The sequence below is a fragment of the Chelonoidis abingdonii genome, chromosome 2, assembly GCF_003597395.2.
Source record: "Chelonoidis abingdonii isolate Lonesome George chromosome 2, CheloAbing_2.0, whole genome shotgun sequence".
NCBI lineage: Eukaryota > Metazoa > Chordata > Testudines > Testudinidae > Chelonoidis > Chelonoidis abingdonii.
Window position 1 is genome coordinate 13,560,109 of NC_133770.1, and position 15,198 is coordinate 13,575,306.

Sequence of the window (15,198 nt, forward strand, 5' to 3'; positions counted from 1 at the left end):
GGTTAACTAAACTAGGGCCTGATCACCCGGGACCACAATGATTAAAAAAAACACACCAAAATTCTCTGATAAAAAAACCCCAGAACATAAAAATCAGCATTTTTCTGTGATTAAAATGAAATGCTGAACTTTAGTTTCCCAGGCCACAATATATATAGGTATCAATTGAACCAAATGCTTTATTGATATATAGTTGAACCTAATTTATCAAACTCTCCATATTAACCGAACCACCAGCCACCTGGGGATGACAGCGACAGGACTCGGGTGGTCACCCCCAGGGTGAGTGGACTCCAGCAAACAAGGGAATGACCACCCGAGTCCCTCTCCCATCTTAAAATAAGGGCTAGAAAGCTCTTTGCCAGGTCTCCTGATCATCCCAATTTTTGATTATCCGATCTGGCTCCGGTACCAATTAAATCAGATAAACGGGACTCCACTGTACATTTAAAGCCGTTCAACAATCAACCACAAGTGGAGGAGGTTGCATGCATTGAATAAGTGTCACTAGTACTTTCAGTAAAATATAGTTCCTAGTTAATATATTTTTATTTTTTCACAAAATGTAAAAACTTAAGATTCTCTGTAAAAAATACAAATTCAGCATCTTTCCACGGGAAACAGATTTCTAGGATCCCTGCTGATCACTTCTTCTAGGAAACTCCCATAGGAAAGTTCTGGGTGTGAGGGGGAGAACATAAACCTTTCCCCTCAAATCATTCCTGGGTAGGGTTCACCCTACTCATGGAATCAGCAATTGCCTGGACCCCCCCAGTCTCATGGATTGATGAGATTCATGCAGCTCTGGGGAGAATCTATGGAAGCCCAGCATCAGCCATGCGGATGTTTTGTGCCTGCCATTCCAGAATGGGGATTCCATCCTCGATTTGAGCCGCACTTCCAGTTCCATTGCTGCCTCTGCCAGTATGAAATGGGTGGGAGGAGATAATGCAGATTCAAGCTTCCCTAGCTGTGCTGTGGATTTCCCCCAGGGTTTGTGGGCAGAGACTGAGCTTTGTTCCTCCTGACCCGACTCACCAAACTCCCATTCCTGCTCCCGGCCTTCCCCTCCTCCAGGCTCAGGTCCTGAATCCATGAAGGAGTCCTGGGAGTGGTGTGACGATGTGGTTCTGGCGGGACCCAACTGAAAATGCCAAATCAGGACCAATTGCTCAAACAGGGCAGTCACAGCCCAAGGCTGGGGTTTCTTCACCTCTAAGGCAAACCAAACCAGCCAGACAAAAGACTTCGGTGCACCCCTCTGGCTAACCGCAAGTCACACAAGCAATTTCCTTAGACACTCCAGTCTCCAGTATCACCACCAGTCCCACACGTCCTGGGGATGAATGGTTATGAAAACCAACACCCCAGTAAAAGAAAAAGGTTCTCTCGATCCCAAAGGATCAAGCCCCAGACCCATATCGTCACAAGTGGCGTAGTCGGCAGGATTGAAGACAAAAATGGAGATGAGGCCTTTGACTTATATAGACCTTTCCCAGGTGTAAGAACCACTCCTTTGTTCCTACTGTGGAAAGTTACAGCAAAAATGGAGTTTGCAGTCACATGGGCCAGTTTCTGCATACCTTGCTGAGTCACAAGGCGTATTTGCCTCCTCTCAATGGGTCAATTGTGTAGGTGATGGTCCTTAATGGGCTATCAAGCAGGCTAAAGCTGAGCTGACACCAGCTTGTCTGGGTGTCTCCCAGAACTGCAGCACCAAATTTGAAATACAGACAGCATACAGCCAATATTCATAATTTCAACTACGAAAATGATACAGACATACAGACAGCATATAATCATAACCAGTAACCCATAACCTGGTCTTAGACACCTTATATGACCCCCTTACATAAGATTTGGTGCCACTACAGAACCTTGGTTGCAACCCATGTTCTGTATGGTCCCAGTTTATATCAATAACGTCACAAGTGGGGCAGTAGGGTGAACAGTCCTGCAGAGGCAGCTGTGCTCCTCCCCAGGGTGAGATCTGGGCATGGAGGGAACTGATCAGTACACGAATGTGTAGTAAGTAACGCCCATATAAGTGTAAACATGTTCCATTACACACATGCACTGTGTTATGCACACAGAAGCGTAGCGAGCGCCCCTCCATACCCTCCGACTGGAGGGGGCCGTCCACAAGGAAGGGGCCCCTAAAAGTGGCAAAAAAAAATGTAAGGTATAACTAGGTAAGTGACATTTATTGACGCTATTGAACAATCCAGGTCGGTTTACTGACAAAACCATGAAGTCATTATGATACATCATAATGCTATTGGCTACATCAGTTGTCTGTCGGTCAGTTTCGAATTTTAGTTGGACCCATTCAAAAGAATGTGTATTTGCGTTCATAAAGGTGGTCCGTGGATAAATGTTATTAATTTTAGTTGTTTAGTTTTTTATCGTTTCCAATGCAGAAGCGTGCTTTGTGATGTCTAAGAGAATGTATCAGAGCGGAGCTAGTAAACGAAAGGCAGCAAAAGATGCCGAGAAGGAACTGAGAAAATTCCAAAAGTTGTCAGCGTATTTTTCCTCTGCAATCGAACGTACAGGTACAGGCACATGAAATGGACAGTGCTAGCAGCGACGAATCGTATCCAGAAGTATCCAGAAGTGCTTCAAGTGAGGTTGAAGGTGAAGCCAGTTGTTCTACAAACAAACTGTGACAGATATTCCAACTGCTGCCGGAAAGAAGTATCTGAATCTGAACCACTGACTGATGATCCAGGAGACTGGCCATCTATAATATCGGACAGGCAGTGTGTGACATTGTTGCACGTGGCCCACCGCAGCAGAATGAAAGTTACGAATTTCCATTTAACGAGGAAAGACAGAGGTTCATAAGTACTCATTTTCACCCTCTGGCTAACGCAAGTCACACAAGCAATTTCCTTAGACACTCCAGTTCCCAGTATCACCACCAGTCCCACACGTCCTGGGGATGAGATGTTATGAAACAAACACCCAGTAAAAAAAAGGTTCTCTCGATCCAAGGATCAAGCCCCAGACCATATCGTCACAGTGGCGTAGTCGGCAGGGTGAAGACAAAATGAGATGAGGCCTGACTTATATAGACCTTTCCAGTGTAAAACACTCTTTGTTCCTACTGTGGAAAGTTACAGCAAATGGGTTTGCAGTCACATGTGCCAGTTTCTGCATACCTTGCTGAGGTCACAAGGCGTATTTGCCTCCTCAATGGTCAATTGTGTAGGTGATGGTCCTTAATGGCTATCAAGCAGGCTAAGCTGAGCTGACACCAGCTTGTCTGGGTGTCTCCCAGAACTGCAGCACAATTGAAATACAGACAGATACGCCAATATTCATAATTTCAACTACGAAATGATACAGACATACAGACAGCATAATCATAACAGTAACCCAAACCTGGTCTTAGACACCTATATATGACCCCCTTCATACATAAGATTTGGCTCACTACAGAACCTTGGTTGCAACCCATGTTCTGTATGGTCCCAGTTTATATCATAACGTCACAGTGGGCAATAGGGTGAACAGTCCTGCAGAGGAGCTGTGCTCCTCCCCAGGGTGAGATCTGGCATGAGGGAACTGATCAGTACACGAATGTGTAGTAAGTAACGCCCATTAAGTGTAACATTTCATTACACACATGCACTGTGTTATGCACACAGAAGCGTAGCGAGCGCCTCTCATACCCTACGACGGAGGGGCCCCACAAGGAAGGGGCCCCTAAAAGTGGCAAAAAATTAAGGTATAACTAGGTAAGTGACATTTATTGACGCTATTGAACAATCCAGTCGGTTTACTGACAAAACCATGAAGTCATTATGATACATCATAATGCTATTGGTACATCAGTTGTCTGTCGGTCAGTTCGAATTTTAATTGGACCCATTCAAAGAATGTGTATTTGCGTTCATAATGTGGTCCGTGATAATGTTAATATTTATTGTGTTTTATGTTTTCGTGTTCCAATGCAGAAGTGTCTTTGTATGCTAAGAAATGTATCAGAGCGAGCTAGTAAACGAAAGGCAGCAAATGCCGGAGAGAACTTGAGAAAATTCCAAAGTTGTCAGCATTTTCCTCTGCAATCGAACGTACAGGTACAGGCACATGAAATGGACATGGCAGCGACGAATCGTATCCAGAAGTATCCGAAGTGCTTCAAGTGAGTTGAAGGTGAAGCCAGTTTGTTCTACAAACAAACTGGTGACAGATATTCCAACTGCTGCCGGAAAAAGTATCTGAATCTGAACCGACTGATGATCAGGAGATGGCCATCTATAATATCGGACAGGCAGTGTGTGACATTGTTGCACGTGGCCCACCGCAGCAGAATGAAAGTTACGAATTTCCATTAACGAGGAAGACAGAGTTCTAATACTCATTTCTATCGAACCATGGCAAATGGCGAGAAAATAAGACGTTCATGGTTAATGTACTCAGTTCAGAAAGATGCCATTTTTTGTTTTTGTTGTAAATTATTTGGCACTGGCGACATACCGCTACGTTGTGGAACATCTGCTTGGAAAGCACTGTCAAAAAAGACTTCAGCAGCATGAAACAGGCAAAGGTCATCAAGACTGTATGGTGAAATGGTTTGACTTTGTCACGGCATAGTACCGTCATCATTGACCAACTCGAATTGCAGGCTTTTCTGAAAAAAGAGATTTCTGGAGAAGTGTTATCAATACTGCATGGTGACTCTTTTTTTTTATCTTTGCATTTGCATCAGAATTCTTCTGTCCACAATAGTTACTGTCGCTGGTGCTGAAAGGAGCTTCAGCAGAATGAAACTGATCAAGAATATCCTGCGCTCAACCATGACAGATGACAGGCTTTCTGCACTTGCAGTTATCTCAATCGAAAACAAGATTGCCAGATCTCTGGACTATGACGCATTGATTAACCAATTTGCGGAGAACAAGGCTCGAAAGAAGCGCTTTGCGTAAATACGGAATACATGTACACTGTAGGCCTATGTATGCATAATATGAACCCTGTATATTGAATAAAATAAATACCGCATTCCAGTTTCTGCATTGTAAGGGGCCCCGGACATATGTTCGGAGGGGGCCACGTTCTTTGTTGCTACGGCCCTGTATGCACAACCATTACATTCTGCTGCCACAATACATTAAACATGGGCATCAATATCGAGTGCTGACAATATGCTTGGCGCTGTAGGAAATCCAGTGGAAGACACGATCCCTGTCCCAAGTTGCTTGCAGACTAAGGGCCTGAACCGACAGCCTAGCCAATACTCCCTCTGCTTCCGGCGGGATCACGGAACACCAAGTTGTATGCGAAGACGCAAGTCACTACAGACACACATGATCTGGGTGGCCAGAGGGAGGCCACAGAGCCCTGCATCATATGCTAGTAGGTGTATCACAGCTCTTCCAACTAACACTGAGAGGCTGGGCAGAAGACGTATGGACTTTAGGAGGAATTTGAACAAAGAAAGCAGTCACCTTGGATGCCCTGGCCAGAGGGAGGTTCCAGGAAAAGAGGCTGCATGGAAAAGGATGGGAGAGAGCAAGGAGGCAGGGAAGCTAGGGGGAAATGAGAGCAGAGAGGGCAGGGCCAGTGGAAAAGCCAAGGCTGAGAACTTGGGGAAAGAAAGAGGAGGATGCTGGAGGGATGTGACTAGCTCCCTTCTCCCACCCCCGATGGGCACTGTATGGCTCAGGAGGCTGGTATAGGAAGGGGTACTGCAGAAAGGAACCTGGGAGTCATAGTGTATCAAAAGCTAAATATGAGTCAATAACGTAACACTTGCAAAAAAAAATAAAAAAAAAGCAAACATCATTTTGGGATGTATTAGCTGGAGTGTTGTAAGCAAGACACAAGCAGTAATTCTTCTGGTCTACTCTGGGCTGATTAGGTCTCAACTGGAATATTGCGTCCAGTTTTGGGAGCCACCTTTCAGGAAAGATTAGGCAAATTGGAGAAGTCCAGAGAAGAGCAACAAAAATGATTATAGGTCTAGAAAACATGACCTATGAGGGATGATTGGAAAAATTGGGTTTGTTTAGTCTGGAGAAGAGAAGACTGAGAGGGGACATGATAACAGTTTTCAAGTACATAAAAGGTTGTTACAAGGATGGACAAAATTTGTTCTCGTTAATCTCTGAGGTTAGGACAAGAAGCAATAGGCTTAAATTGCAACAAGGGAGGCTTAGAGGTTGGACATTACGAAAAACTTCCTAATTGTCAGGGTGGTTAAGCCCTGGAATAAATTGCCTAGTGACACTGTGGAATCTCCATCATTGGAGGTTTTTAAGAGCAGGTTAGACAAACACTGGTCTGGGATGGTCTAGAATGATTGATAATGCTTAGTCTGGTCTTGAGTCCAGGGGACCGGCTAGAACACCTCTCAAGGTCCCTTCCAGTCCTACGCTTTTATGATTCTAACAGATTTATTTGGGCATACACTTCCATGGTTAACAAAAGCTTATGCCCAAATAAATCTGTTAGTCTTTAAGGAGCCACCAGACTCCTTGTTGTTTTTGTGTTTATGATTCTATAATGACACAGACCCTTTTGGCTAAAGAAGAGTTCAAATCTCAGCCATATCAATAGTGACACAAAGTCCAGAGTGAGCTACCCTCTTTCCAAAGTGTGGAAGCACAGTGGTATAGCTGAGCGGGCACTGTCTGCGATATACCGGCTCTGGGGAGAACTGTGGGCTTTGCTCTCCAGAGGAAGGATGGTCTAGTGGTTAGGGCCCTAGCCTAAGTGTTTAGAAGACCCATGTTTGAGTCCCTGTTCCACCACAGACTTCCTATGTAACATGGGGTGCTGTGGCACCCCTGGGCTTGAAGCGATTTCTATCGTATACAGGGTTTGCAGTTTGGTTTAATGGCTTTCAGCACCTCCACTATACCAACTGTTCTAGCATCCCTGCTTAGGCAAGTCACTGCACTCTTCTGTACCTCAGTTCCCACTCTGTAAAATGGGGATAACAGTACCTCCCTACCACCCAGGGATGCTGTGAAGATAAATTCATGAGAGACTGTGAGATGCTCAGATACTATAGTAATAAGATCCCAGATAAATACCAGAGATAGATGTCAATGGGACAACACTCCTAGGTGTTTATTTGAATTACTTTCTATAAACAAATCTGTTCTTAGAAGGCTCATAATCTCAGACTTGATTTTCCCATTGACAAGATTTTCTTGTCTAACATCCTGTTTGAAGCTAATGGGATTTGCTTTGAATATCTACTTTCTACATCAATGGGAGATCCATCCACTGCGGCTTCAGAAGATTTTGTATGAAAGAAACCACAGTCACAATACACATCGGTTTTATTACCATGTTATTTAAAGATCTTGAGAATATTACAGAGTAGTCTAAAGACATTTCTCTCCAGTTATATGATGATAACAGAACTTAAGTTGGGCAAATAGTAGGCATACCTCGCACTGAGGCCCTTTACCAAGCCCTCCACACTGGGGTCGCTTTCCATTTTAGGTCCTAAACCTGCACAGATTAGGCTGCAGGACTGGGGTCTCACTTAGCAGCCTCTGCATTATACAAAATATATTTTGACCGTAAAATTATCGACGTGTCTTTGTATGGGTCAAAAAAAAAAATTAAATCTCCAAAAATATGGTTTCAAAAGGCAGCCACCCAGGGCCGGTGCTTCCATTTAGGTGACCTAGGCGGTCGCGTAGGGTGCCAGGATTTGGGAGGGCGGCATTTTGCCGCCATCGGCAGCAATTCGGCGGCGGGGGGTCCTTCCACGCTCTGGGTCATTGGCAGCAATTCGGCGGCGGGTCCTTCACTCACTCCGGGACCCACCACGGAAGTGCCCCAAAGACCGGGAGTGCGGAAGGACCCCCCCGCCGCAGAATTGCCGCTGACCAGGAGCACGGAAGGACCCCTGCCTAGGGCGCCAAAAACCCTGGTGCACTCCTGCTGCCACCTTCCCCTCTCCCCAATAAATACCAACCTCATACTTTAAAATATTATAATCCTGGGCTATTTAGTGCACAATGGTTAGAGTAAAATGTGTCATATTTAATAATAGCAAAATAACACGCTGAGAACACACAATACTACAGAGTAGATGAGCCTTCGCAAACAAAGTCCCTAACCGGGAAGGATTTCAATTTAAAGACCCTAAAAATGGCATCCCTTATAACCCCAATACCTGATCTGTCCCAACCTTACAGTGAAAATTTCAGTGATAGCGCTGAAATAGAGACCCAGAAGACAGATGCACTCATGAGATGTGTACATGAGACTGTAACAATAGGCATTTCCATATCATCTACAGACAAGCAGGATTTATATGCTTTGACAATATTTTAAATATCAACCACAGTAACGCACACCCACACCCTGCGTTTACTATCCGCTGTAGCTCAGATCTAATGGTGTTAGTTTAGAAAGCAAACAGGTCTTTTGGATAAAAGCCAGAGCAATGCTGCGGTAAAGTCTGAAACTCCTCCAACTTCCACCTGCACCCTTGTATCCAGGGTAGATCTGCTGAGAGGAAAGACGCTGAGCCAAAATCATCCCTTGTGTAAATCCACACAACAGTAACCAGTGATCGGTGAATAATGCAGAGATTAGGAAACTTGCTCTGAATTTCTTGGGTTTTTTAACCAATCTAATTCAGACCCTTTCATGTAACTTTAGGCTCCATAACAATAAAAATCATTAATAATAATGTAGTATTGATAACCAGACTGGAAAATCACTGTGCCCTATACATCCACCGTACAGCCATCAACAGCTCGGTAATATTTCAGCACAAAGGCAACAAGAGATTTAGAAATGGACTCTTAGCCCGAAAGATCCAAGCTTCTTCCATGCCTGAAACCGAACAGCCTGCACATCTGGAGGGTGGTTAGAGAAAAGAAACCTCCGGAGTTTAAAAAGAGCTTCGGAGTTTACTTTTGGGTGGGGTAGACTAGTGCCTCTGCCACCGCTACTAAGAGAGTGCCAAGATTAGATTTAGACGAGCCGCTAGCAAAACAGCACTGAGGACTTGGCTCTGACTCGTCCCTTACCCAGTCTGATGCCATTCTGCGTTGCCACTCTATTGCTCTGCTCCTGCAAGAAGTTGTCCTGGGATTTGCTGTGTTTGGGTTGTCTCCAGAAGCACTGCATGGTCCAGCCTGGGATTCAGGGGGAGGCACTGGGTGCTGGAAGGGATTGGGGAGCCGTCAGCCTCCCTGGTCCTTCCCTGATCATCCAAATTCCCCACAGTGATTGTTGTTAAACAACTCCCAAGCTTCAGGAAGCAAGCAACAGCAGCAGGAGGAGGAGGCAGGCTGTGGGTGTGACGATGGGATGTCTCTCCTCCCTGGCTTGTTCACAGGCTGCTGCACATGCAGCAGAGATTGGAGGAGAAGTTACAGCAGCTCCCCGGGTGGAGAAGGGTAAAGTCTCCGCGCAATTAAACTCTTTGTGCGTCACCTCCAGGGCAAATAGCTTCCCAGATGTCACTCCTGCCTCTGCTCAGGGCTTGTCAGCTCAGCGTGATCAGAGATGCAAAGGATGGTCTGTTGTAGCGACCCTGACAACGTCCACAGCCCTGCTTGTTCCAAGGATCCTGTAGGCTAGCAACCCCTGTTGGTGAAGCGGAGCGAAGGCATTTCCTTCGGCGTGTGAAAATGGGGTTAAAAGAGTCCAAATGTGCGTGTGAACTGCATTTTGTACAGTGGCACTGGAACAGTTGGTATAGTGGGGGTGCTGAGAGCCACTGAACCAAACTGTAAGCCCTGCATATGATGGAAAGCACTTCAAGCCAGAAGGTGCCACCGCACCCGTGTGTTTGTATCAGTTGTGGTTAATGCACTAGAGTAGAGCTCTGGGTTCAGTTCCCAGTTCTGCCAAAGACTTCCTGTGTGACCCCAGGCAAGTCACTTACTCTGTGGCTCCATTCCCCATCTGCAAAACCAGGAAAATATTTCCCTTCTCCCACCCTTTGTCTGTCTTATCTACTCGTGCTGGGAGTTCTTTGGATCACTTACCACGTCTTTGTACAGTGCCTAGCACAATGGAGCCATGATCTCAGCTGGGGCCTCTAAAGACAGACTCCCAAAGAGCAGAGCATCTTTCTTTTCTGAATCCTGGCTGGCACTTTTAGAGGTGAGGTCTTAGCTATACTAGCCTTGTTTCCCTAACATTTCCTGTTACTGCTGCATGCGCAGCTCCCTGTGTGGGTAACAAGGAGAGGAGCAGTGCTGCCTAGTGGACAGAGCACTGACTCGGACTCAGAAGAGCCAGGTTCTGTCACTGTCCTGCTGGGTAACTTTGGAGAAGTTACTTCACCTCTCTGCATCTTCGCTTCCCCAATTGTAAAGTGACGGCAATGATACTAACCTCCTTTGTATCAGGCTTTGAGATGTAGTAGTGATAAGAGTAAGCTACTATGTATTTCTAATGCTGGTTTTAGTCTTTCCATAAGGAGGCTAAGCCAGTCATTGGTTTTTAGATCAAAACTCCAAGTGGCAGAGAAAAGAGGTTTTATAGTACGGGGGGGGGGGGGGGGGGGGGAGAGACACTTTATCTAGGACCACTATACTCTGTCCGTTCTCACTACACCTTTCACAGGAACCATAAGTCATAAACTCATGCATCAGCATAGATAATCTGGCTCTTTTGATCAAACCCAAAGACATGATCAGAATCATTTGCTGCTGCCCTCTGCAGAGTTTAATAGTGAAATGCCTTGGGGATCAGTGAGAGCCACTGACGGGTTTTGGAACTGCAGTAAACAAACAAGATTTTGTCATATTTAGCGAATGTGATTGCAAGCCACAGACAAATAACTGGAGGACAGGGGAAATGCATCCTCTGGCTAGGAAGTTACTGACCATTTTCACCAGGGATTAGACAGGTTAGAGAGGAAAATTTCTCACTTATAAGTACATAATTGTTTGGGGTTTTTTACTCTTCACAGATGTTTAAGGGCCTGCCCCTGCAGAGTATTCTCTGGCAAGGATCTCATTGGGAGTTATGAACTCTAGGGAGAAATCCTACCTTGGCCTGGAGATGGACTGAATGATCTAATAGGTCTTATAATATCTATGAACTACAAGATGGGGCTCTAAACAGCACTTTTAATTCACACAGCATGGCACTGGATACCAGCCTAATTAAACAGAAAAACAAAGCACCATAGCATAGCACCAATCACCTGGCAAAGCTGGCAATTTGCTTCCTTTAACATGTCTTTCTGACCTGGCAGCAGCTAGTGTCACTCCCCTAGGGCTCCAACTTGGAGCACACGGAACATCCCTGCTTTATGTTCTTACCAGCACTAATTCATTTTTAAACAATGCAGGTTGCTCAAGTGCAAGATCTACCTGATCTTCAAGACTGTTGTGAGTAAAGAGCTATCCCCCTTCACTGAAGTTGGACAAACCATCTGGAGCAGTATGGGCATTTACCCAGGTTAGGCAGATCACAAATGCAGCAATGTGCAAGCTAGATTTTACTTTGGGGCTTCGGAGACAGGAAACTCTGGTTTTAAAACAAAAGTGAAGGCTTTGGGCCAGAAAGCCTTGCTTTGGAAAACAACAGATCTTTATTTCATTGGAGTTTGGGGTTACAGAAAGGTGACATATTTTACAAACATTGAGTATACCTTCCTGATGGTGAGAGCGTGACATTACGTGTTATACATTATTACCTACTCACAATATGTGTTACATGATATCATGTTACGTTCCAGAGTTGGCTGCATTCAGCGCGGAAGGGAATGATTCCTGTGTATATGTTACAGGCCAGATTCTCCTACCCTTACTCACACTGGATAGTACCTTGCTTGGATACCAGTCCTCGAAACGCTTCCGCAACCATGCAACTTTACCCATATGAGCAATCTCACTGAAATCACATGAGATTACTCGTGTGACTACAGTTTTCCATGTACATAAGTTTTTGCAGGATCAGGGCCTTAGTGAGCAGTCCCACTGATTTCAGTAGGGTTACTCATACAGTAAGGCACTACTCATTGAAAGGATGGCAGAATCTTGTCCCAAAGTTAGCTAAGTACTTAGGCCCAGATCCTCAGGCCCAGTTGCCTTATTTCAAAGGGAGTTAGGTACCTAAATAGCTTGAGGATCTGGGCCTTAGATGCCAAGGAAGTGAGCCCTTTAGATGGAGAGAAAGGTGAGGATCCTAGAGACAGTAAAAAGGAAATGATCTAAGGATTCTTTGGAATGAAAAGGAGTATACATGTATAACAATAATTATACATACAGCTCACACCTTCAAAGCATTTTCCAAATATACTAATTACTCTCCACCATGCTCCTATTAAAGGTAGCATTATTGTTTTATAGGATGCAGATCAATTTTTGAGCTTTTTGGGTCAGGAATGTCCTTCTACTCTCCACCTCTACAGCACCTAGCACAATGGGCCTGTGATCTCGAAGGGGGTTTGATTACTGATTACTACTGTAATACAAATAACAGCAGAAAAGTTAATTGATTTGCCCAGATTAATGTCTGATTTGGGATTAGAATGCAGGAATGCTTGGCTCCTAGCCCCACGCTCACACAACCAGAACACGAGGCCTTTGGTGACTGAAGATGCTGTAACTCATTATTATGTAAGGGATGAAAGATCCTGTACCATGAATAATCATGACTATTTAGCACATACCCGTTACGTAACTCCTCCTGATGTCAATGGAAATTTCCTCCAGAGGGCAAAGGTCACACACTACAGGCCCTACACTTGTAAATGTAGGAAAAATACTTCTCTTTTAAATGACATTATAATCTCACCTCCACTTCATGTGCTTGCCCAGTTATTGTCAGAATTCCTTACAAAATGGCAATAGTGTCAAACTTGGACAATATTCCCCAACCTGGGGTTTGCTGAATTTTCTGTCATTATGGTATGTAAAATAGGAATAATGTCATTCTGCAGAATTATACGCCTAGTGCAAATAGTACATTCACTGCATTGTCTCTTGGAAAATGAGCGTGACACCTCCATCATTAGATACCAACTGCTCCTTGGAGAATCGTACTGAACAATAGTGAAAAGAGCCAGTGCCACATTTCCTCTTGTAGCTTCCCAAACCCCAATACGATCTCCAAAGAACTTGAATTGCAAGAATGTAAATGTCTGAAGGTGAAGTGGGAAAAGTTTCCAACTTTCTTTCTCTCAGAAGGGGCTGGAATGAGCCCATTGGACGAGATACTCAGGAACTGTACTCAGACAACCAGAACATCACACAAGGGAAAACAACAATATGCTGTTCACACCAAAATACAAAGAAGGGACTAAGCTGCAAAGTTTAAATCCAGATCCACATTCAAAATTGGCTCCGATGTTCTAATTCAACCCTGTGAGTACATATGTCTACAGCAGGGGTAGTCAATAGGCAAACTGTGGGCCTAATCCTGACCGCCAGATGCTTTTGAACAGACTCCAAAATCTCTTTATTTACTTATTATCAGTATCATTTTTTTTTTCCTCTGGAGTATGGATCTTGACTATACCTTGACCAAGAAATTTGGACCTTGACAAAAAATAATTGACTACCCCTGGTCTATGACAAATTAGGATGTAATCGTAATCAGGTAGACGTTCCTGTGCTAGCTTTAATCTAGCTAGAACGGATAACAACCATATTGAAGACACGGCAGAACAGACCCTGATGTGAGCCAGCAACCCGAGTTCATGCCCAGGATCCCCAGCGGGTACATACCGGGGTGAATAGTTCACACTGAAGGCCATGCCACCACCTCCTGACTACCACTGTTACCTCTGCCAGCTAGATTAAAAGTTGTGTAATTATGCCTCCCTGCACTGCAATCACGCCTTCATTTGGAATGTTGATATACTCCTAGTTTACTGAACTAAGACTATGGCTACATTACAGCTTAAGTCAACATAAATTATGTTGCTCAAGGGTGTGAATTAGCCACCTCCTCTGACGTGACATAACTTATGCCAATTTAAGCGCCGGAGTGGGCAGCACTATGTCAGTGGGAGAGCTTCTCCTGCCAACACAGCTACTGCCACTCGCCGGGGCTAGACTAATTAAGCCAACGGGAGACCTCTCTCCTGTTGGCTTAGAGCGGCCACACAGAGAGCTTACAGCAGCACAGCTGCATCAGTGCGACTGCTCCACTGTAAGCTCTCTAGGGCAGTCATAGCCTAACTGTTACATCTGCTCCTGCATGGGACCTAAACCGTGCCATGCAAAGCGTACACTTGCATTACAGAGACTAAAAACAGGAAGAGAAAGCTGGCACTCAGATCGACACCCACCACCCTCTGAAAAAATCCCTCCAGGCAACATTCATTTAATGCCAGATTCAGATACTCTTCATCCTGCTGAGTAGCACCTTTCTTTGTGAATAGCCCTACTGAAACCAATGGGACTACTCCCAGAATAAGCTACCTCTCAGCTGCACTAAGGCCCCTTGCCACTACTAGAACAGTACCAAGGAATCTAGAAACTGAGAATCAGGCCAGATGTGAGTGAGGATAGGAGGATCTGGCCCTAAGACATCACTGTGGAAACCAACGTCTATAGAGAAGCGTTAGTCAAAGGGAATGAGAACCGTGGGGAGACGGAGCTCTCAGCTTTCACAGCACTCCTTTCCCTTGACTGTGGTTCCTTTTGAGGTTTATCAGAGGTCATGTCTACGCTGAAAATACTGCATCTATGCCACTGGACCGCTTCAGCGTTGACACTACAATAATGAGGGGGATTCTTCCACTCCTGTAATTAATCCACCTCCACAAGAGAGAGTTTCTAGGTTGCCAGAAGAATTCTTCCATCGACCTCATGCTGTCTACACTGGGGTTAGGTTGGTTTAACAATGTCTCTCAGGGGTGTGGATTTTTCAGTCTAGTCCTGAGTATGTAGCTATGTAAGTTTCAGTGTTGACCAGCCCTTAGTATGTGTCAGGCAGGGTCACTGCAATATTACAGCTATTCAGACTGCCCTTGGAGACATCAGTTTTGCCACCCTTGAGGCCAGATTCTATTGATGTCAATGGAGTTATACCCATGTAAAACTGTTGTGAGAGGAAAATCTGTATGCAATATGCCTGTTACAGGAACTGAGACAGTCAAGATGCATGTTACAGTACTTCACACACTCTTAGCCATTGGCAGGGGGTGTAAGTAATTCCCAGGTCATCTCAGTGTTAGGGGGCTAACTTCTCCTCTAATCAGCCATCGTTCTCTATACACCATAATCTGCACTAGAGCTTTCA

At 44.9% G+C, this 15,198-nt stretch overlaps 1 protein-coding gene across 2 annotated transcripts in view; it reads right to left on the reverse strand.

Annotated features, from left to right (window-relative positions):
• PLCD1 (phospholipase C delta 1) overlaps nt 1-15,198 on the reverse strand; it is a 107,727-nt gene that overhangs the window by 87,484 nt on the left and 5,045 nt on the right. The window contains exon 1 of one of the 2 annotated variants that reach the window (XM_032794637.2): nt 9,012-9,608. The exons of the other annotated variant lie outside the window; for it this stretch is intronic. Coding sequence (XP_032650528.1) covers nt 9,012-9,111 — 100 coding nt within the window. The 5' untranslated portion in view covers nt 9,112-9,608. Of the gene's footprint in view, nt 1-9,011; nt 9,609-15,198 lie in introns of those variants that run through there. 2 annotated transcript variants of the gene reach the window in all.